The 23,926-nt window shown below is 54.3% G+C and overlaps 1 protein-coding gene across 6 annotated transcripts in view; it reads left to right on the top strand.

Annotated features, from left to right (window-relative positions):
- LOC116225387 (uncharacterized) overlaps positions 1-23,926 on the top strand; it is a 38,855-nt gene that overhangs the window by 985 nt on the left and 13,944 nt on the right. Inside the window, exons 2-3 of one of the 6 annotated variants that reach the window (XR_016470421.1) lie at positions 5,851-6,104; positions 14,733-14,802. Coding sequence is in view for 1 of the 6 variants with exons in the window: in XM_090149006.1 (XP_090005132.1) it covers positions 1,478-1,638 (161 nt within the window). In the remaining 5 variants the exon portion in view is untranslated. Of the gene's footprint in view, positions 1-1,448; positions 1,639-5,662; positions 6,105-14,732; positions 14,803-22,854; positions 23,611-23,926 lie in introns of those variants that run through there. The other 5 variants (XR_016470422.1, XR_004166051.2, XM_090149006.1 and 2 more) reach the window with 5 other exon arrangements.

Below are 23,926 nucleotides of genomic sequence, written 5' to 3'. Positions count from 1 at the left end.
GCGGTGCGCTCGGTGTGCGGAGCTCCCGACCGCGATCGGTGCATTTCTCCTCCATAGGAACGCGCCCGGGGACCGCAGCGCCTTCAGCTCCCGGAGCCGCGGGCACCGCTCGGGTGAATCGGAAATAAAACGTGGGAGAAATGCGAGAGGGGAGGCGAGAAAAGGTCGGGAGCGAAGTGAGGCTGTGACAGCAAAGGGGGATTTGTGAAATAGATATATATGTATATAATCAATTTTTTCTTTCTTCGCTCTGCAAAAGCTGCAGGCGAAACGCTAAATGTATAATTGTGTAAAGGGGAATATAAGGATGAGAAAAATGGAGGGGGAGCGGCGGGAGGAAGAGAGGAAAGGAGAGAAAGGCACGCGGCACCGCCGTGCCCGTATCCTGCGTTCGGCCGGAGCTCACCGGCGGGCACAGCACGGCACAGCACGGCACGGCACGGCACGGCCTGACCGTCGGGGCGGCACGGACGGAACGGCACGGCCCGGTATAGCACGGCCCGGCCCGGTATAGCACGGCCCGGCACGGCCCGGCACGGCCGCCTGGAGGGACCCTGTGCCTCTTTCTTCCTTTCTGCCGCCGCTCCCCAAAGAAAACTCGTGGTCCTGCTCCTCCCGACGGCTGCGGTGCCACACTGCGTCGTGCTGGGTTGTGCCGTGCCGTGTTAGGCTATGCTGTGCTGGGCTGTGCTGTGCCGGGCAATGTCGTACCGTGCCATGCCGTGCCGTGCCGTGCCGTGTTGGGCTGTGCCGTGCCGTGTTGGGCTGTGCCGTGCCGTGCCGTGTTGGGCTGTGCCGTGCCGTGCCGTGTTGGGCTGTGCCGTGCCGTGCCGCTCCGGGGAGCCTCGCGGACTTTCAGCACTTGGACAGCGGTGCTGGAGCCGTGCCGTGCCGGGGGCTCGGGGGCAGCCCGCCCAGCGGTGCTCCGTGCGGCGGAGGCAATGGGGAGGCGGCACCCTTTCTGAACTCCGAAGATGGGGATACGACCGAGGGCGCTCCGAGGAGCACCCCTGGCGGGAAACCTCGCCCCGACCTCTCCCCCCCCTCCCCCCCCCCCCAACTAGAAGAGAGCTCCGGAAGGCACGGCCGTGCCCCGGCGGTGCGGTGCAGCTCCGTAGAGGGCACGGGGCCCCGAGGGGGCGGCAGCGGGCGGCTCAATGGGGTGTGGGGGGAGAGACCCCTTTCCCCCATCCTCGGGGGGTAATTAGGGGTGACACGGAGGGGCTGCGGTTTCTGCTCGGTGGAGCTGCCGGCGACCAACCCCCGCCGCCGCCGCCTTCCTCCCGTCCTCCTCCTCTCCCCCTCCCTCCTTCCCTCCCTCCCCCCGCCTTCTCCCCTCCCCCTCTCCCTCCTCCTCCTCTCCGCCATGGTTGGAGTGAATCGGAGGCTGCCGGGCTGACGTCAGTGCGGGCAGAGCCTGCCGCCGGCGGCAGCTCCTGGACACCGACCAGAACCGGCACCGGCAGCAGCCGGCAGGATGCGAAGAGCCCGGGCACCGCCGCCCCCCGCACCGGGGGTACCGGGGGCGCCGGGAGCAGAGCCCTGCCCGCCCCGCTGCTCTCCCTCCGGGAAGGGCGGCCCCCGCCGCCCGCTTCGCCCACGGACGGCCCCGTCGCTGCCCTCGCCTCGGCTGCAAGCGTGAGTGTGGCGGCACCGGGGGTCCCCGGGGAGGCTGCGGGGCGCGGGGGCTCTGCCCCGGTGGGGGAGGAGGAGCAGTGAAGGGAGAGGAGAGTGAAGGGGAGGAGATGTCGAACATCTCCCCGCCGGGAAGTTGTGTCCCTTCGGCTGCGGGACCCTGCTGACCCGCGCCGCTCCCAGCTCCACCGCCCGTCGGGGCAGGCAGCCCGCGGCCACGGCGGCTCCGGCGCACAGCACGTTAGCGGGAGGGGGGGCATCGGGTGCCCCCGGGCTCCTTTGGCTGCCGGGGCCGCTCTGCTCCGGGCAGCGCTCCCCGCGTGTCCGGGACGGGGCAGCCCAAAGGGGCGAGCGGTGCCCCGACGGGGCGGCGAGGAGCCGGGGCTGAGCGGGGCCGCACGCTGCTGCCGGCTGGCTCCCGAATGTCCCCGCTGGCCGGACGAAGCGGCGTGCGGCGGGCGGAACGCCTGACCGAGGCCGAGCCTCGCGGCGCATCCCGGCGTTAGGCCCCGGGTGAGACCCGGAGCTCCGGGGCTTTTCCTTCGGACGCAGCAAGGGCTGCTGCGGGGCATCGTTCCATGGGTGGGGGACACCGCGACCCCCCTCGGGTTCGGCTCCGAGCTCGGCGCCGGGGCCGCTGCTGCCCATACTGCGATCTACCGGCAGCCTCTGCTGAGGGAGGATTTTTTATTTCACATTTGCTTCTCTCTGTACCTTTGCTTCATTTTCACCCCTCTTTTCTTTCTTTTTTTTTTTTTTTTTTTTTTTTTTAAAATCTTTATAATTTATTTTATTTATTTTTTTATTCACTTCGATATTTTTCTCCCATTCATTCTCTGCCCTCTCCTTCCTGCGAACGTTTATTTCCTTGCTGCTTTTTTTTTCTTTCTTTCTTTCTTTTTCCCTTACACCCCTCCTTTTTCCCCCCCGTGTCTCCTGGAAGTAAAACGCATTTTAGGCCTCATCCTCACGGAAACCCGACCCGTAGCAGTGCAGGTGCATTGGCAGCACGTACCGCCCGGACCTCCCCCGCAGCCCCTCGACGTGAGCCCGCCCCACAGAGCGAGGAGGGTCCGGGGCCGTCCCACCCTCAGTCCCGGCCCCCGACGGCCGCAGGAAGGAGCAGCCGAGCTGTGGGACCCTTCGGCTGAGCCTTTCCAGCGCCGTGGCGCGCTGAGATGAGGCTTTAAATTGCAAAACAAAGCAACGCGTTTCCTGAATGCCCGTCGGGAGCCGCCGCTCCTGTGAGTTGGCGAAACCCCGATTGTGGGAGGAAAAGCGAAAAACAATTAAGACACGATGCAGCTCGGGGCGGCGAGGCGCGGGGGTTACTCTAGGTTGGCTAAAAATAACTTCTCCTAATTAAAGAAAAGTGACGTCAGACGTGCAGGACGTAGAAGAGGGGAAGGCAGCGGACTCGGCGCGGGGCGATCACGTTCAATAATTCAGGGGAACGGGCACCGGGCCGCTCCGAGGTGCGGGCAGCGAGCGGCTCCCCGTGCACGACCCCGGCTGCGGGATGGCTGAGGAGGGCGGCATCGCTTTCCTGAGGAAGGGAGCGGAGCGACGCCGATCCACGGTGCGGAGCTCCGTGCTGCAGGCAGGGCCCAGGGCGCGGAGGCCCCGCGGGCGCGGAGCGGCGGCAGTGCAGCACCATGGCCAGAGCCGCGCCCGCCCCGTCGGGGCTGAGGTCGGACCGGAGAGGGGTGTAAAGGTCCCCGCGCAGCGCCGGAGGATGGCTGGGAGCGAACCCTCTGAACCTCCGCCTGGCGATGGGGAGACCTCCCCGCTTTTTCTCGGAGATATCGGGCTGTAGCCGAGGAATTGTGATGGCTTTTTTTTTTTTTTTTTTTTTTTTTTTTTGCGTGTGCATGCAGGAGAAGCGCAGTTGTCCCCATGTCCCCATGTCCCCATGTCCCCGGGTCCCGCCGTGCCTGCGGGTGCGGGGGCTGCGGGCCGTCTCCAGGCGCTGCCCGCTGTGCCTTTCTCGGTGCCAAGGAGCCATTTTGTGCGCTTAAATTGCGCCCGAAATAAATAAATAAAAACAATAAGAAAATAATAATAATAATAACAATAATAGTAATAATAATAAATACCAACCCGACGTTTAAGCAACGCCGAAAAACCTCTCAAACGCAGACAGAGATTTTTCTCCTGGGCCTCTGCCTGCACGGAGCGGGCCGAGGCGGGCGCTCGCAGCCGAGCGAGGCGTTGCCGAATGAAGCGGGAATAAATATATGGAGATATTCGTGCTTCTGCGAGGATAAATCGCGTCCTTCACCCGGCGGAGAGGGGGCCGCGCTGCACTCCTCGGCCTCGGCGCGGTGCCTTCAGCCGAGCGCTGCCGCGGCCTCGGAGCGGGGACGACGGGGACGAACGGGGCCGGGGAGCGGAGCGGAGCCGCGGGGACAACGTGGCCGGCAGAGGGGGGAGGCGACCGGAGGGGATCCGCGGGGAGGACGGGGCCGCCCGCGGGGGGAAACTGAGGCCGGCCGCTGCCCACGGATTGCGGCAGCGTTCGGCCCCTCCGCCCCGGGGGGTTCACCTTCCCCCGCCCCACGCGGGGAACGCACCGGCGGCGATCACCGTCACGGCGGCCGCAAGAAATGAGGGGAAAATCCGGAGCCGGAAAATTAAGAAGATCCGATTTGTAGCAATTTTTTTTTTTTTTCTTCCCCTCTTTCTCCAGGGCTGATTAAAATATCCACAACCAAACCCTTCCCGAGCGGCTCGGGGCCGCGGGGATGGCTCCGAGGGGCTCGGGAAGGAGCGGAGATTTCCCCCCGGCCGCTGCGGGGCCGTCGGGGCAGCGGGGTATCCCCGGGCCCGGTTCTCGTTAGGGAGAGGCGGCCGGGAGCCGGGAGCTCTGTGCTGTGAGCCGAGCTGGCAGCGCCGCTCCTACAGCTTTTAGCTTAATTGAGCTCGTCTATTTTATTCCTCTCCTTTTGATTTTATTTTATGATTTTATTTTGAAGAAGGAGAAGGGAAGCGGGGAGAGGAAGGAATAAAGGACCCGAGCGGAGCCGCTGGGAACGCGGGCGGCACTGGGAGCCGCGGCCGCTCCCGCAGCGTTCGGTCCGTCCCCATCTCCCCCGTTTTGTGGAAGGTCACGTTTTAGTTGAGCCCCGGATTGAAGGGAGAGGGAGGTTTTAGGAGCGGCGACGGATTATTCTATGAATTTTTATTTCTTTCTTTTGATTGCATTATTTATTTATTTCGCGGTGTGTAGGTCAGATCAGCGTCTCAGATAAGCGTATTTCCCTCCTGGCATTTGGTTATTATTCTCACCGTTGTTATTATTTGTGTGTGCCGGATTTGTCACTACACGAGTACGGCGCTGACAACCCGCGAGGGAAACAGCGAAATGCGGAGGGGAAATAATTAAAATGGGGGAGAAGGAGGTGTCGAGGGGATCCGTGCGGGATCGCAGCGCTTCCTCGGCCCGGAGCTCATCGGGACGGGGCTCTTGGGGGCAGAGCACGGACGGGGCGGGTGCCGCGAGGCTGAGAGGGCAGCGGCGTTGTGGGACAGAAGGAAAAGGGATGGGAAAGGGGAAGGAAAATGTAGGGAAAGGAAGAGGAAAGGGTCGGGGAAAGGGAGAAGAGAGGGCGAAGGGCGAGGAGAAAGAAGAAGTTGGCCGCAGGGCCGTGCGGGGGGTGCCGCCCGCCTCTGCCGAGGGGACACTGCGGGGAGGGGGAAGCGCGGCGCAGCCCCCAGAACAAGAGCGGAGGGGCGGCACGGCGGGCGGAGGGAGGCCGGACCAGGGGAGAGGCGAGGGGGGGGGAAGGGGCGTCCCGAGCCGAGCTGAGTCGTGCGGGTCCGTGAGAGCCCGCCCCGTCCTGCCCGCCCCGTCCAGCGGGGATCGGCCGGGCCGGGGTGCGAAAGCGCGGGAAAGGGGGCGCTGATTTAAATGCGGGCCGAGGATTGGCTGAGCGCGGCGTGACGTCACTTCCCAAAGGGGGCGATTACCATGCGAGGGGAGTAGAAGTTGGGCAGCGGGGCGGGAGCGCGAGTGCTGCTGCCGGGTCGGTACCGCGCCGGGCTCGGCTCGGCTCGGCTCGGCTCGGCTCGTCTCGGCTCGGCTCGGCTCGGCTCGTCTCGGCTCAACGCGTTCTGCCTCCTCCTCGCAGCGCTGCTCCGTCTCTGCTCCGCATATTCATCTTTTTTTCTCTCTCTTTTTTTTTTTTTTTTGTCTCCGTGGTTCCCCGGCGGCAGATCCCGGCCGCTCTGCCCCGGCCGTGCGCCTTCGCCCCGCGCCCGACGGACAGCAGCCCCCGACGGAGGGATGTTTCTGTCTTTGGTTATCTAGCTGTATGAGTGTTGTGGAGCCATCATAAAGCTAGATAACCGAAAGTAGAAATGACTTCCAGACCTGCACGCCCGGGGGAAGCGGCTGCAGCAGCACCGGCGGCCCCGCAGCCCGCAGCAGCCCCGCCCGCCGCCCTCCGCCCGCCACCTCGGGGCTCCAGGTAAGCGCCCGCCCCGTCGGGCCGCTCCGCCGCGCTCCGGGCAACGGTACCCGCGGCTTCGCGGCACCGGGCGGGAGGGACGGGGAGCCCCGTGCACACGCGCTCAGCTCCAGGTAGATGGAAGCGGGTTGGAAGAGATGAGCTCCCCGGGCTGCTCTGCTAACAAAGCCCCCCCCCCGGCGCAGGCTGCGGTCAGACCTCGATAAAAACCTGCTTAGTGATATTTTATCCTCTCCTCCTCCCTATTTCTTCTCTCTCTCTCTCTCTCTCTCTCTTTTTTTTTTTTTTTTTTTTCCGGCTTTGGGCTTGACCCCGGCCTCCCCTTGAAGGCCAACTTGGCGATCATGCCTGCACTTTCCTTGTGAGTTCGCTGTTGCTGGGGAGGTCTGCAGGGACGGGATCCCCAGGACGGGTCCCGCAGCCCAGTGCTCCCCCCCGGCAGCGCAGGCACAGAGCCTCCCGCACCTCCGCCGCAAGCCCCAGAAGTTGGAACGTAATATGTATTATAGTGTCTGGCAAATAATAGGGAGGGGAAAAAAAAAAAAAAGGAAAGAAAGAAAGGGGAAAAAAAAAACACACCAATTGGCAAATCTGCATTCCGTTCCCATGGCGACACAAAGCACCGCGCTCTCCGCCGAGCCGCCCCGGCACGTTTTTGCAGCCGGTGTGGGGTGAGCACCCCTGGTTGGGTTTGGGGTCCCTGAGTGCCCCGTGGGTCACTCTTAGGCTATGGCCGCAGCCCCTCGTCCGGTGCCCGCGGGGACGATCTCTGCGCCCTCGGGGGCCGTGAGAGCCCCGGGGCGGGGTGGATGCAGAGGGAGCCGTTCCCACCGCCTTTCCGGGGCTGTTCGCTGCCCCCGCGGTGCGGGAGAGGAGCGAGATGGGCAGGATGCTGCCGCGCTCCCTCTGCTTGCACGTATGGGTGCGGGTGCCCGGCCCCGTCCTTTTGGCAGAGGGGAGGGGGCAGCATCGGGGCCTGAGCCCGCACCCATTTGGGTGCGAGAGTGTGAAAAGTGGAAGCTCCATGCGCCCAGGGGCTCTGCACCATCCCCAGCTCAGGGCCAGCACCAGCTGCCGCGGAGACCCTTTCCACGGCCAAGGCACCGCTGTAACCCCATCAGGAGAAAGGATCTCAGCCTGAATTCGGCTGTACCGTGGGAAAGCAAAGTTCCGAGGAGCGCTGTTAATAGAGATTCTAATGAGGAGTCATTGGAGAAATTAAAAAGGGGCAGAGAGAGACGGCGGCGGCAGTGCTAATTCCGCAGGAAACCTCCCAGGGAAAGGCAGCGCAGGCAGGAGCGCTGGGAAGCATGAAGGCCTGGAATTAGACTATCATTTAGAAAGCGTTACTAATCTGAAGTTACAGCGGTAATTCCGTGATTTGCTGGGTCCCACACGCAGCGCCAGAATTAAAGATACGGATTTTGGAGAAATGTAACTCAACGGCGGCTCCGCGGCTCGGCGAGCGCCGAATGAATCATTCATTCCAAAGGCAGCGAAAGACGTGTCATTAGGAGCCGACCTCCTTCTCTCCATCTGGAATATGCGTGCTCCATGCAACCCCAGAAATTGTGGAAGGGATCGGAGGTGGGAGGAGGGAACGCAGCCCTTTCACTCCTCCATTACGTTGGTTATTTATAAGAAATAATTTTCCAATTATTTTGCGCAGTGTTGTGTTTGGTGCTCTGTTCCTCTATTTATTTATTTTTCCCCCTGTGTGATAGCACCAAGTCAGGTGCGGTGGAGATGCTTTAAAACTGGAGCGAACAAAGCGAGCAAGGTGCTTGATGAATGCATTTATTCCGGAGTAATGATTTGATGGGGGATGGAAGAAAGAAACATTCAAATTCCTAATGAATGTAATTCAGGGGGAAGTGTTGGAGCGGTGGTGGAGGAGAGCTGCGTGCTGGAGTGCTGCTGCATGGCACAGCCCAGGAGGGAGTTCTGTCCTCAGCTTTTGTAGTAGCAAAAGGTGGACATTTAAAAAGAAAATCCAAGGAAAAAAAAAGTGTGTGTGTGTGTATCTATCTATCTATATATACACACACATAATAAGTGTTTGTGTGTGTGTATATAAATACATAGATATAATTTATGAAATAAAATGGAAGTGTGGCGATCAGGGTGAGCACATGAACTCCTACAAAGGACGAGGCGAGCTCTGTCGCCTTGCTGTTGGACCAGGTGCTCAGACAGCACCCTCAGCTCCCCAGTTTTCCCCCTCCAAAGCCATCTGCTCTCAGCTGACTGGGTGTTTTGCAGGTTGTAGGGCTGGTCCACGTATCTCAGAGCCATTCCCCCAAAGCAGGCTTCAGGCAGGGATGGAGCACTTTGCCCTTTATGTTCTGGGCAAGAGAAGCTGTGGTCACATTTTTGCTGGGGTTTCATTCTGCGCTTTCACCCTGGGAGTTGGCAGTGAGGGTGCACCCATCCTCACTACAGTGCCTGCCTTGCAGCCCAGTGCCACTTCCCCACTTTCTGCCTTCTGATGGGCCTCTGACCCACCCCCTTTGGGCACAGAATGGGTTTTGGTGAGCAGGACCACACCTGAAGCATCTCATCAGCTTGCTGCTGCTTGGCCCTGTGCTCTGCTGGTGTCAGTGTCCTTCCTTCCTTTCTCCCAAATCCAGAAGGACGGTGCCTGCTTGTGCCCCCATCACCTGTGGGGCGGTGTGATGCTGCAGGCAGGGAGCAGAGCGTGGCTCCCAGGTCCCTCCTGCTGCTGGCGGCAGCCCCTTTGCAGAGGTACAGGGTGCAGTGAGGGTGGGGTGATGTCTCTGAGGCCGGGTGTGATGTCTTTGTTCTTCAGCAGTGCTGGGGGTGGGCAGATGGAGACGGGGATGTAAGGATCCTCGGGGGTAAGTGGAAAATGCCATTAGGGGATCAGTGCCATAGGGCATCGCGTGCTCAAACTCCTTTATTTATTTCTCTTCTCCAAAACTTCTCTCCATGCAGCGGGATGGGCTCATGGATTTGTACCCAGTGCCCAACCCGTGTGGCTCTGAGTGGGTGGGGATGGGGCTGCCCGGTGCCTGCTGCTCCAACAAGCTGTGCTGAATGGAGGCAGGGCCGCTTGGTTATGGATGAGATCCCATCAATGGGCATTTTTGTGGAATTGCCTGGCGATGGCTGGTGTGGAGCTGGAGGCCTGGCTCCATCGGTCCTTTTGTTTCCGTGATTCATCGTGTGCTGCCTTCACCCACCTGTCCCTGTGTCCTGGCTCTGTCTGTGCCATGGGGCTGCGCTCAAGGCCCTACCCAGGTCTGTAGCATACAGTTCCCATCCTCTCAGGGCAGGACCCTCTGTGAATACCAGGTGCTAATTTGACACTGAGAGCTTTTCAGAGCTGTGAGCACGAAGGTGCTTGCATCTCACACGTGGTGGAGGCGCCACGTGTCACCTGGGCGCTTTGTCATCCCAAATTCTCACAAGCTGTTGGGGTTGGTGCTGTGAGATGGGGACATCGCCGCCTGTGCCAGCTTCCCTCTGCCACCCACTCCAGGGTGGCTTGCTGCTTTTTGGCATTTCTTGCCTCAGAAAACGTTGGCAGAAGCAAGGTGTGCAGGGTGGGGACAGAGCTCTGGGTGCCACGTCTGTGTTTGTTCAGTGGCTCAGGTTGGGCTTAGGGGCATTCACTTGCATAGCTCAGGAATGGGGGTAAAAAAAAGAAAACAGACTGGGGGAGAAAGCACACAATCTCCGTCAGTTAGCTGTCTCTTGGAAACTCGGTTTGCTGTTCCTATAGAGGCTTTCTCTTTTCCTTCACCCTGGTCTGGCCTTAAGTACCACTTTAAGTGGGCTTTGCTCATTCACATCCAGGCTCCTTAGAGCAATTGAGCCCGCGGGGGTTTGAAAAGAAGGGACAGTCCCTCAATGGCAGGACCTTGGGCCAGGCTAATTGGTTTTGGTTCAAGGGGATACTGGATTTGTGAAAAGCCCAAAGCCATCTTTCCCACGCCAAATCCCAGCCCTTCAGAGGGGGAAGTGTGGGGTGCCAGGTGGGGAAGGAGCTGGAAGAAGGGTGATGTGCTCAGAGCTCTGTCACTGCCCCGACACCCACCGGCCCCTGCAGGGATGGGCACCCCGTGGTAGCACAGGAATGGGTCCCTGCTCTATGGGGACGGATCCCTGCTCCATAGCACCATCCTGCTTTCATTTAACCTTGGCTTCAAGGCTGCCACAGAGATGCTGGGAGGAGCAGAAGGATGGGACCAGGGGAAAGCTGGCAGCACCAAGTCGCATCCGTGCATGTCTTTTATGTCTCATTTTGGTTTGAGATTTTATTTTTTTCCCCTTACGCTGAATCTCTCTGGCACCATTCCAGCAGACCCAGGACCTTTGCTCTCCCAGATCCATAAAAATCACTTAATTATTGGACCGAAAATCAAGGCTTGGAAACAAAGCCAGCTTATGGGACTATCATTTCTTGATGTATTTCCTGCGAGGACATATTTCTGGGCACCTTCAGAGCCGTGCACACAGTGCGTTGGATATGAGATATCAAGGCATTATTTATTGAGGAAGTCTTCACACTCCCTCATCTGTTATAATTAACTGATGACATTTTTTCTAAGGTTCAAAATATGGTGAAAAAGTATAATTAGCGCGAAGCTGAGGCACTGCATTAAAATGTCTCCTATAGTTAATGTAAGATCTTGCTGCTATTTATTATAGGAGGGGTCGGCTCTGACCTCTGTGTTGCCTAACACTTTTTATTGTAAAGATTCTTGAACTTTTTTTTTCTCTTTTTGAGACCCTCTGACACTCCCATTGTTTGCTGCGGGCCCTTGAAATTCGGTGGGGGGAAGCTGTTCGGCAAGAGCGATGCCTATTCTTTGTCCCCTAAATTCCTTTCAGGTTTAGCTGAATTATGAATCATTCAGAATCGCAATTTCCCTTTGGTTGCCTCTTTGAGGCAGGGGGAAGAAAAATAAATGTGCTGTTTCTCTGGAATAATAATCACAACAAACCAGAAGCGCGGTGTCCTGGCACGACTGGGTTGGATGGAAGAACCATCACGACCGCCTCTATGAGCCCCCTCCACATCCAACCGATCTGTGCCCCGATCTCCCGGCACCAAACTCGGTGCTGAGAGGAAAAAAATGTATTTGTGTGCATGGGTCCTGCCAGCCCCAGCGGTTCGCCTTCCTGCACCGCCGACCCCGGGAGAGCAGCCTTCTGCCGCTGCCAGATAACATTAGCTCTGTATTTCATAGTGGCAGAAATCTGTGCCGAGGCTTCGGGCTCGAAATCCCTCTCCCCACAATGAGCATGGGGCGGAGGGAGGGGAATTTGCTACACTTGCGTACAATTGTTTTTTTTTTTTTTTTGCTTTTTGCTTATATAAACAATGTATTATTTATTAGGCATAAATAATACATTTTCTGTATGTTTAGAATGCACGTGATTTCTGCAGATTAAAAATGTACAGGGTGTAAGGCACTGAACCGAGCGCTCGCAGGTCGGGGTGTACGACTGCGCTTTGGCCGTGGGATGTAATTCAGCCTCTGCTGGCCGTGCCCATCTTGGGCTGCAGTGACTCGGTCACAGCCTATTTATAGCTTGCTCCCTCTTTCCCTGATCGGGGTAGACGCACGGCGAGGTGGAATTGAGGTTGCATGGACAGCCGTAAATTGAGCCTTTCCTAACTTGTGAAGTGCTTGACCACGGAGTTCAAACGAGGCCTTTTCAGGGCTGGGTTTCTGCATGTGGCATTATTGGTGTTGGGGATGAAAAATGCAGGCATAGAGAAGCCATAGAACAGCAAAGCCCGATTGGACTATTGAAAGTGCTCTTTGAATAGGTGGGGGAGTCAACAGAGCCTACACTTGATCTGAGCTCAATGGCCAAGAAGATGTCTCCAAGCTGAAAGGAGGAAGCCTTTGTTCCGCAAGCACCAGCCACGATGTTTTCTTTGCCTTTGGTTTTGTCTCGTTCACTCCTAGGGAGATTTGGGCTCCTCTTGAGGAATCTTTGTTGTGTTCACTGAAATTGCACTTGGGAAGCTGGTGTGGCCTTAGGAGGGTGCACACATGCGTGCTCTCGGCATCGCACCTCCCGACGTGCGCTGCCTGGGTCCTCGCCTCGCATGCTCCTTCTTCCCATGGAGCACACGTTGGAGAGAAAAGGGAGGCCTTTGTGCATTGTATGGGAGATTTAATCTCCTTTTTTTTAACTGCTGGAAGAATTTCCTCCACTTTCCTTGGGAACTGATGGCATGTGATGCAGATTCATCTTTGCTGGAGATGGCTTTCTTTTTCCTTTTCTTTGTTTCCTGGGAATTCTCTCCATTCTGCCTTGCAATATCTGTGAGGACACGTTTAGTTCTCTCTGTTTTATAGCAGAGAACTCCAGCCATTTTTGCCTCATGGGTTCCTGCAGTCTGGTACCCTACAGGGACTTCTCCTGTGTTGGCACAGTGTCTATCTATGTGCGCCACATTGGGCTTTCCATTGTGTGGGTACTGCCCGGCCTTCCACGAGCATCTTCTTCATAACTTTCCCCCTCTCTCCCACATCTCAGTTCAGCAAAGGGCCTGTCTATCTGGATGCAGGCAATAAATGTCTGTTCTCACCCTGACTTCTGTTAATGAGATAGAGACAGGTAAGCATCACACATACCAACTTTCCTGCTCTCAGCAACATCAAGGAAACGGTGACAAGCTATTAATGGAAAGTGATGGTCTGGGTGCTAATTAGTGCTTCCTTTTCAACTTTTACCTCCATGTCTCCGCGATGCCCATCCCAGCCTCTCCTTTCTCCTTGCATCTCTTTGTTTCCAGCACGTTCCTCGTTCACTGCACACATCCCATCTTGAAGGGGCTTCTCTGTTTTTTTCCTACAAATTGCTTGCTGCATCTCTTCATTCTCTTTTTGTAGCTTTTTTTCCCCTTAGTAATTGCTGCAATTGCTGCCTGTACCTCCTTTCTCCAAAAGAATGAGCATGATACTGTGGTGAGGTCTGAGACCTTGGGGATTGGGCCATACAAAGTTGGTCATGAGTTTCTCATCTTCATCACCGGGCTGTGATATCTGTATGTGGCACCAGTGCATGGGGTCACAGCACCCTGGGGACGTGAGGTCAGAGATCTGTCCCCTCTTCCCACAGGTAGCGCTATTGGGAGTCTCCCAGCAGCTCCCAGGTCCTGGTCACAGAGCAATTAGTATTAAAGCAGATCCAGTGGTGATGCCCAGAGACAGATCAGGATGGCTCTCTGCTGCGTGAACCTGTAGGAAATGACAGGTTCTGCAAACCCCTAAGTGCTCTCACTTGCCACCAGGTCCAGAAGGGGCTCTTTTTTCCATCTCCACCCCAATCCCTGCTGCTGCAGCAGTATGATGTCTGGCCTCAGCTTGATGCCCACTCTTTCCCACACCTCTCTCCTGTCTCCTAGGCTTTCTGGCTTCCTCGAGGACCTGACTATTCCCTCCTCACTGCTTTCACATGGGCTGTGCTTTTCCTGCTGCCAGGCGCATCCCACAGAGCCGCCTAATCTGCCCCTGTCATTCCCAGTCACAGGCTCAGCACACACCATAGCTTTGTGGGGAATGCTCGCAGGGCAGCTATGGTTTGCATATTAGCTAATTAATCTTCGTGACCAAACGATGCTGCCTGGTCTCCTGTTTATGCTCTTTGCTGCTCCCCTCTCCCTCTCCTTGCTGACACACACACGAGACGACACATCTCCTCCGAACGTCAGCATCCTCCTGCAGCCTTGAGCTGCGAGTGGTTATTCTGTTGGCTTGTCAAACGCGGGTTTCCCAGCTTCATGGTACACAGGGGCCCCCTGTTTCACATTTGCTGATTCTTATTAGACCCAGCGCACGAGGGCCCCGTCTCTCCCAGCAAAGCACCGCGCTGCATCCCATCCATAAATCCAAGCCTGGAACAAAGCCTCCTCTACCCTGCCCCATATTTCTACCCAGCCTGCCCGCTTTCCCCTCTCTCTCCCTTTCTTTCTCTCCCCCTCTCCCATGCTGAAGGTTTCCTAGTGCCAGGGAGATATGATAATTCTTGTGAAGAGAGCATGAAATGCCTCTGCTCTTTGTGTCTGTTTAATTCAATGAGAATCCCAGCCCCAGATGTCATGAATGGTGGGCTTTGTGCTGGCCCTTCCTAAGCCCTAACCGCCAGCCCTGCTCTCTGTCTTTCTTGTTTCCCACCACTGGATACTGATTAACAAACTAAATTATTTTTCCTCCCTAATGATGTTTTCCCACTTTGCCCACCAGGCTGGAAGAAGCCACGGGGAGGAAAGAGTTTGTGCAAAGGATGAGATAGCCAGGGAGAAAATTAAAGAGACAGTGTTGCTCTCTGGGCTCTGGCAGCACAGGTCCGCTCGGCTTTATTTCCTTATTAGAGGACATGGTCGTGTCTGGCTGTATTTTACGTGGCTGTGTGTATTTCAGCTGAGGGGATGGGCTCGAAAGCATCTGCACAAGGTATGCTCTGAAGCACGCCAAGGTCCGTAACTCACTCGCAATTGTGTACATAAGTCTGCAGGGTCCCAAATTTAAGGCCTCTTTTCCAGCCCTTTCTTCATGAGCGATGTTTGGTAATTACTTGACATCCATCCATACATGTAGGAGCGGCTTTCTAATTGAGACAAATTCTCTTTTCCTTAATCAGAGCTGACTGCGAGTTCATGGAGCGGGATGCCTTGGGAAGGGATAGGACGTCTCCACCTGAGCGAGGAGAGGTGAGTCCCTGGGAGTCATACTGAAGGACTGAGTCCCTCTGTACAATGGGAGAGCAGCTCTTTTACCAGCTCCCTCCTGCAGCCAAATTTCCCAGCGAAGCTATTGAACCAGGGCCAGTTGTTTACTGCTGCTAGAGAAGGCCAGCGGTGATAACCCAGTGAGCCCATATGGAGCTGGAGGCGAGTAGCCAAGGTGGACTGTGCAAAGTCTACCTGCTTCCCAGAGCCTAGCAGTGCTCTTTGCTACACACCAATAAGGCTGTGGCCAGCAAACACCCTCCTGGAGCTGGGAGAGAGGGTGGGTGCAAACCTATGCCAGCAGGAAAAGCAGTAGGGAGGAAGAAAGCCTCAAAAACATAAGGTTTGAATGGTGTAGTTGGGAGGTAGTATGAGAGGTGTAGCTGGGAGTCATTGAGGTGGGCAGGTGGTTTGGCATTTTGCTTTTGTTTGTTGTTCCTTGGTTTAGATGCAGGCAGGAAGAATAAGCAGAGAAAAGGGTGTTGCTTGCCTGCACCCACCAAGCACAGCCAGTGCATACAGCACAGTACCGCCTTGTGTACGGCCTTTGCTTCCCACTGCAGTCACATCTGACCCTTATTACTTCTGCAAGGTAGAACAAGGCAGGAAAAATGGCTGTGCAGTGAGCTTCTTCATGCGCCAGGATTTATTAAGAACAATAGGGGAAATCAATCCATCTATGTAGAATACATCGCAGGCTGCAATGGGATAAAGCATTTATTCCGCTCTTGAAGGGTAGAGCTATAACTCATGGGAGGCAAAACCCTTAGTGCTCCGGAGTCCCTTCCCTTCATGTGTGCAAAGAAATGCTTTAGCCCATGGCAACCTACCCGCTATTGAATTTGTGTGGAGGATCTGCTGCCCTTCCCCTCCGCCGGCCCCTTTTTGGAAGGCGAGTCACTCATTAAAACACACCTCTGGAAAATGAAGGGGCTGTCTGTTCGAAGGCATCTCTTCATCTCGGCTTTATTTAAAACAGAAGAGGAGAGAATAGAAATGTCTTGGTGACGTAAAAGCAACCCCCCACCAATTTGGAACAGAGAGATTAAACCAGTGCAGGTTTTGCTGCAACTTTCTGCTGATGCCCAAGGACCAGGCACAGCAATTACAGCGGAGATGGACAGGTTGGGCTTTGTAGCAAAGCAAGCTGATGCCAGGGAGAGCTGTGCACTGTGGCTGAGTGTATCCAATACTGGCTAGCTACATGTGTGTCTCTATATGTAAGTACTACCCTGTGCACGGCTCTCCAGCTCGCAGTAGACTGCATGCAGAGCAAAGACTGGAGCAGTAGTTAGCAGGGGCAAAAGGTGACTGGGATTTGTTATAATCTTTCTGGGTGTGTGAGAGTGTGAAGGCGGGGGGGGGGGGCATTAATAGTGAAATGGTATTTTCACTAAGCCTATTTTCACTGGGTCTAATCTATCTTGTGGGAAGAGGATCTCTTCAATAGGGCAGACCCAGTGAGGCTCATGAGCTGTTTGGAGGGGGTCTGGAGAGCTGAGGAGCACGGGCAGGGGGAGGCATAGCAATTGAGCGGACACATGTCAGACGGTCTTCCTCGGCAGAGATGACTTGGTAGGTAGCGTGCTGTTGGGCAGATGGGGTTAATTCTTACACCCAAATCAAAAGGCGACCGAGGGGGGAATGTTTTATTAATGAAAGCAGCCCTTTGTGAGTATTCCTCCTGAGGCACGTTCCCTCCACCCGCTGCCTTCCCCCCTGGCTGCTGTCTGGCCCCGCGTCTTGCTCAGTACCTGCTCAGCTGCCACTCACCCACTGATGGGTTTCATCAAGAAGTGTCTCTGCATGTCTGAGTCCTGGGCCTGGGTGAGCAAGGCCATGCAGGAGGAGGGACAGGTCTTTGGCTTAGCCAGCCTGAAGAAAGGGATGTGCCACAGACAGCAAAGCTTGAGCTCTCACAGGTTGTATGCCAGCTTATCACTTGCTGCACAGTCACCTTTCAGTGATATCCAAGACTGAGAGACACCATGGTTTGCAGAGCACAAGGGAAAATGCAGGTCAAAAGTGGGCATCTCAGTGGGTAGGGATGAAGGGGAAAACTAGAGTTGGGTTGGGGACGTTTGGAATGCCCCCTTCCCATTCAACTGCCTCGCTCTTCTGCCAATGAATGGTCTCTAGAGCAAGGGCAGAGGAGCTGTTTCCATGCTCCAGAAAGCATTGCTGCCTGCTTCCTTGGGGGCACTGGGCAGCTTGTTGTGCCAAAGGACAGGGTTGTGCGAGGGGGAAGGGCTGTGAGCAGAGGTTATTTCTGTCGCTTTGTTAAAAATAAAACAAAAGCTGTTTTATGACAATTGATTCGGAAGAAGGAGGAAGCGGAGCTCAATTCCCAGAGCTCCTTTTAGAAAGGCTCTGCATGCGCACGCGTGCGTTGTACGTGTGTCAGAACAGAGCACCCAAGGAAGGCCAGGTCGGGAAACCTCGCACGGAAGCGGGGAAGAGACCCCGATGCATGGCTGCTTCCCTGAGGGAACCCCCGCAGGGCTAATGTTTGATCTGAGGCTCGGCTGTACTCCTCTGAAACCTTGGGATGTCAGGAGCTCAAAGGGAGCCTGGGACAGAAGAGGATGCTATTTGCATTTTCCTATGAATGCATCTATTTGTATAAATATGGTGTCTCTGTGCATGCGCACACCCCCCTGTGCATGCATTTGTTTGAAGAGCAACACGCTGTCCCCGTAGTGTTCTCTGCTTAGGGCCAGAATTGGTTAGTCTGAAATTCAGGCTCTTCCTGGAGGAGCTGTAACTCCCCTCCCTGCTCCAAATCTAGTGCTGCCTACGGACACAGGAGTCCCGAGAAGTTTTGCCATGCGATAGCGGAGTTTCATTGTAGAGGATTGCGACTCCCCCTTTCAAATTTGCACAGACATCAAAAGAGTCTGGAAGGTTCAAACAGATCACAATGTAATCAAAATGCCAAGCCACCGTCTGTTTCTGCCTTTGGGTTGACAAGCAGGATTAGCACCCAAGGGAAGCAGGGTGTAATAGTGTTTCACGGGCACTGTGAACGGCCCAGAAGTGCACGGAGTACAGAAAGGTTAGCCGAAGGGCAGGTCTAGCTAAGATGCATGGTTGGGGGGTGGATTTTAAAGCAAGGAGCTGTATGCGTACAACCTCCATGGATATTTCCTTTAGCAGAAGTAGGACCGTCCTGTTTATGGCTACGTCGTGCTAGAAGCAGTTTAAGCTCAACTGGAGAAAGCCAGTCTTGGCCTGGAATACAAAAGGAGCAATGAGCAGCAGAAGCGGTTGACCTATAGTGCTGTCATGATAATGGTGGGGTTTTCCATGTAGACAACGCCAGAGTGGAGCAGCCAGCCTGCCATGCCTTATGTTTCACTGTCTAACCGAGATGTACAACACAGCTTGTCTGCGTGCGGCTGTAATCACCCTCTTGCCCGGGTAATGCGTGCACTGGTTCTCAGCAGAGTCGTGGAGCAGATGCCAAATTTTCAGTGTGTGTCATGTGCCTATTTTGCCATGCAAATAGCCCCATCTTGGCTAAAGACACATGAAATGCTTCCCAAACACTGCTTTTATGTCAGTAATTGCTATAGCCATCCTGAGGACAGCCCATGACCATGGACGAGAGTTCCTCACTGGGTGTCTGATATTGCTCGCTTGGACAACTGAACAACAGCAATGTTTCCATTGTGAAATTCCCATTAAATGGGAAACACCAGGTGTAGCTTTGTCTGTGCTGTCTGTATGACTTTACCTTTTCCTTTCATAATTGATTTTAAGTTTGTCTTAAATTGCGATTTAGGAAGGTTGTGTGTGTAGTTGTGCCTCTGCAGTTTCAGTTCAGGGTTTATTCTGTTTCAGAGAGGAGAAAGGCAGGATCCTTTCAGTACTTCTAAAGAGGCTGTGAGGAAGAAGGAGGCAGACTCTTTAACAAGATTCCTTGTGATAGGGCAAGGGGAAATGGTTTCAAACTAAAGGAGAGAAGATTTATGGATATAAAAAGGAGGTTTTTTACAATAAGGGCAGCGAGGCACTGGCACAGGTTGCCCAGAGAGGTGGTGGGTGCCCAACGCTGCAGACACCCAAGGTCAGGCTGGACGGGGCTCTGAGCACCTGATCAGCTCTAGGTGTCCCTGTTCGGTGCATGGGAGTCAGACAAGATGGCCTTTAAGGGTCCCTTCCAACTCAACCGATTCTATGGTTCACTCTCTGGTGTCTGGGCAGGCCTTGGCCGCCCTCATGGCTCCAGACATTGGACATGCCTGGTGGGACAGGCATGGCGAGAGCGCAGCCGCTGCAGCGGTCATGCACACACACCAATGTGTGCTGCCTTGTGCAGGAGAGCTGTGCTGTGGTGACTGTCCCCACAAGCTCTGCACTTGGCGCTGCAGATGAACGGCCTGGCTAAGATGGCCGCCCGCCCTGCCTGTGGGCACGCTCAGGCCTGTGATGGCGTCTCCTTGTCTCCCTTTGTCTTCAGGGCGGCAGCATGGCTGCCCATGCTTCCAGGCCCCAGGTGCCAGCTGCCGGCTGGAGGGCAGCCCGCCGGGACAGGCCCTGAGGTAGCGTGGGCCCTGGCGGCCATTTTGAGGGAGGCGAGCGCTGCTTGTAAGATGGCCGCATGGGCATGAGGTGGGGTGCAGCGCTGCCTCGTCTTCACCACGCTGCCTCCCTCACGCCGTCCCCTCCTTATCTTGCTAATTACCAATGAAGGCAGAACAATAACGGGAGCTGGCATGCCCCAGTTCTTTCTCTGCCACCTCCTTCCTCGGGCGGAAAATCTGCACACACACACACACACACATGCACACCCCCGCCCGCCAGCCCCTCTGTGATATTAATTGAATTAACATACTTCCTAATTTGCCCTGTGTTTTCCGCGCTCCGTCTCCCAGCCGCCTCGTCATGGCTTATCCAACTGGTGGGGAAGGAGCGGACGCATTCTTCCCCCTCCGCTCGTTTGGTTGTATGCGAAAAATCCTTAATGACATATAAAAGGGGTGGCGTGGGGGTGGGGATGGCGGGACAATAGCCCATGAGGGATTTGGCAGGAGACGTGCAATATTTACCGAGATAGACCATCCTTGCTGTCGTTTTGTTGGTGGATTACGATGGCCGTTTTCCCCGCGTTCCTCCATTTATTTATTTTTCCGATGGCGGGGGGGACACGTTGGCATGCCGCTGCTTTGTGTGCCTTGCTTCACCTATGAAAAGGACACATTAAGGTGTTTCCACAAACCCCTGGATGACAAAGAAAGCGCCTTTCTGCTCGGCTTGTAGGCAACAATGACAGAAGCCTTTAAAACCATGATTTTCACTACTCCCCCCCCCCCCCCAACGATTGCAGAAGGCTTCCCCTAAAAGGAACTTAAATACATATCATTAAATCTAAAGCACTAAGCTCTGCTCCTGCTAACTATGCCACGCTTTTTGTTTCTGATAGTATTTGTCCATTGCGGAGCGCGAGCGAAGGATGCGGAGCCTCCCCCGCCTTCCTCCCTTTGTTTAAATGACAAAATGTTTCAATGTTTTTGTTTAGAAAATAAACCTTAGTGGGTTGATTCCCCCCCCCCCCCCCAGCTTTTATTTTTATTTTGCATTTATCTTGGCGTGAAATCCAGGCTCCTCCTCTTCCCAGATCTTGGGAATCCATGTTCCTTGTGATCGCTTTTCCCTCCTTTATCTAAAAACACAATGTGATTTTATAGTATTACTCCAAAAACATACCAATAATATTTTGAATTTGAGTATTTGGGGCTTCAGGATATTGCAATATTTTTTTTTATAAGCGACGAATGAAAAGCGATGATTTAAGTGTGTAATGCACAATACAGATGCCATGCATTGTAAATACATTTCAGGGGCATAAAATCCAACACAGAGAGCCGGTGTTCCACGAAAGCCGGGAGTCCAAAAATAACTATAAAAATGAATTGTCTGTCAGGATGAATCTCTCAGATCCCAGCCAATATTTGTGGGGTTACAGTATACAACTGGGTTACTTATTGGCATAAATATCTCATTATAAAATACTGATGACAAACTAAAAAAAAAGAGGTGAAGGAGATATTTGGCTGATTATTGGATACCGTGGATTCCCCACATTTAATTTCATATTTACATGCTATTTGCTTATCCTATGTTTATGGGTATGCACTTTAGCTTCATATAAATCTCTCCTGTCTGTCTGTCTCGCCATGTTCTTTTCTCTTCTGCTATCCCATCTGCTTCTCATGGTCCTTCTCCTGAAACCACATCACAGGATCCGATGGGGATAATAGGAATCCGCCTCTGGTCTCTATCATAAACATGCCAACATGGGCTATTGTGTCGGGAGCCGGCGGTCACCAGATGGTGCTTGGTTGCCCAGGGTCTGTGTCACTGGGTTTGGGCTCTCTGTAAGCCAACAAGCCCCATAGTGCTGTATCCCCCCAAGATCTACCCACTCTAGTTAGAGATGGTGTAGGGACACTGGGTGATGTACCCCAGAGAGGAGATGCATCTGGGAGCGTTCGGCTCTTTGCAGATACAAGCTGCCCTTGCAAAGCTGAGATTTGTTAATTCCCGCGCTCAGCTGTGTTCACCCTGTCTGCATTCACGGGAAGGAAAATTAGCGTGTTTACTTTTGTAGGACTAAATGCTGTCCTCATGCAAAAAAAAAAAAAAAAAAAAAAAGGTTCATGCCTGCTTGAGCAAACGTCTCCCCTTGCTAGCGGTATGCACCAGGCTTGGGAATACAGCACAGAGATACCTCTGTATCCATGGGGGCAGACAAAATCAAGATATCTCCTCGTTCTTGGGCTGTCAGACAGCTCTTGAGTGTTCGCAAAAGGACCCGCTTGTGTTGGTATTGTGGAGAGCAGCTGAGGTATGGGGCTTACCCCATGAAAAAATGTTCTGTGGGTCCAGCCAGGAGAAACTCGGGGTCAAATCCGGCTCTTCATTTGGTGCCAGCATGTCCTCGTGAGGTCCTGGACGTTGTTGTGCATGTGAGCTGCAGAGTGGGAATTAATGCAGAAATAAAGATTGAAAATAAAAACACCGAACACAGACAGATGGAGAGAGCCTGGCATAATTACATTTAGTGGAGGGCCGCCATGAATGAAACCAATTAAAGGAGAAGCGATGCTTGTATGAGGGAGAGGGGGGGAAGACCTCTCTGTATCTTCTCAGGCATCCACCGTCCGGTGGGGGTGAGTCCCTGGGTCATGAGCGAGCTTCTGCATGCTTAGCGGGACTTTGCTTATCTGCTAGGGGGAAAAAGAAGGAAATGGGAAATGTAGGACGCTGGCAGAGCAGGAGCTGGCTTGCAGCCAGCCCCAGCCTCATGGTCCCCATTGTCTCATGGCTTTAATGCGTGCCTAGAAATCCAGTATTTAGGATTCAGGTTGCCATTGTAAAGAAGAAAGGTCGTGCTCAGCGCCGCTTGGCGTGGATTCCTCAGGCGGCTCTTTTGCCTGCGTGCCCTGCGCTGGGGCTGGCTTGGCAGAAAGATTTGGGTTAAGCGTGTGAGCTGCTGCCGCGTGGCCACGATGGCTTTGTGCTTTGGAGAGGGTAGAGGAGAATGTCCAGGAAGCTACATGAGGGGCAGGTTTGCACAGGCTGAGTGTGCCTTATGGATGAGCTTGGCTGAACACCTAGCAAGCCACACTCGCTTCAGGGCCCCAGAAATCACTGTTTTCTATCCTTCCTCTCCTCTTCTGCCATCCTGTCCTCTCGGGTGGATGCCTTCTGGGTAGAACAGCAGCTGGCAAGGCTTGGCCAGAATGGCTCTCAGGGGCATTATCACAAGGCTTGGGATTTGGGGTGTTTGTTGCGAAACCACAGCACCTGGAATCAAGGGCTGCTTGGAAGCTTCAGTCTCGCTTAAAAATAATCAAATGGTGCTAATGAGAAATGGGTTTATGGGCGTCATTTTTACAGGGAAAACTCTAGAAACAAGACAAAGACATATTTGGACTTGGAATTACCAATCTGAAGAAAGATTCTCCAAATCCTTGGCTGAGTTTGTTTTTTTTTTCTCAGAGTCAGCCTCAGCAATTTTGGGCGATCATATTCCTGGTATTCAAAGCTGGAGGATGGAAGTGTAGGATACTTGATAATATCAAACAGGGTGTGAAGGAGAGCTTGACAAATCCAAGCACAGTGATCTACAATGGGTTGGAAAAGGGCTGGCTTGGATCCTGCTGCATGTACTCATGTCTGTTAGGAGTGATCCAAGCCACTGGTTGTAGGGAAACTTGGAAGCAAAGGTCTGAAGCATGTGCTTCAGTCTCTGAAATGTAGTAATTGGTAATGCTTGTCCCAGCTGCCCTGTTCTGTAAGGGATACTCATGTGTGTACGTGTTTGTGGAGGAGGTAGAGACAAGGCTGCACAGGCACGCTACGTTTTTAAAAACTTTCTTTGGATTCAGTATACTCACCACCATGGAAGACTCTGCTTAAGATCCAGAAGAGATGCTGTCCCCCTGGAGCTGTGCAGGAGCTCCCTGGGTTGCTGCAGGCACGTTCCATCCAGGTTTCCACTCAGAGCAGACTCACAAGGTAACATGCTCCTTCAGCCCATTTGTGATGTGTTGCATAGTGTATGGGAACTGCTGAATCACAGCCTGAACCTCTGATTGATCACCTGAGGCGAGCAATGAGTCAGCCATGGGAGCACAGGTGAAGGCAATTCACCTGTGCTGCCTGAAGGGGTGGAGCCTGGCTGCACCTCTCCTAGACCCATCTAAGAGCTGATTACCAGTGGGGAAGGATCTCTTTCTGGGGGTCTCTCTTTTGGAGTTCTACAGTGAGCCCAGGACAAGGGTAAGCACCCTATCTATTCTGTTTTTGGTATAATAACCTGCTTAGCCAAACTCTCTGGTATATTTCGTAATTATAACATCTTTATATGCATTGATTATGCACATAGGCATCACCCTCACCCCAGTGGTCATGTGTCTGAATGTGCTGTAACCAGTGTGGATTTAAATATATTTTAATGTGGAAATGTACTGGAGCTAACCAAAATGAAGGAAAGCTGCAGGAGCAAGTTGGGACTTGTATGGACTGGTCCTGTGACTTCTGAGGTTCTTTCAGGTCTGGCTTTCAGCTAACAGCCCTCACTGTTCATCTGCAGCGT

This window comes from Phasianus colchicus, chromosome 12, assembly GCF_987193195.1.
Source record: "Phasianus colchicus chromosome 12, bPhaCol1.hap1.1, whole genome shotgun sequence".
Classification (NCBI taxonomy): domain Eukaryota; kingdom Metazoa; phylum Chordata; class Aves; order Galliformes; family Phasianidae; genus Phasianus; species Phasianus colchicus.
This window is presented reverse-complemented; position numbering and strand designations above follow the sequence as displayed.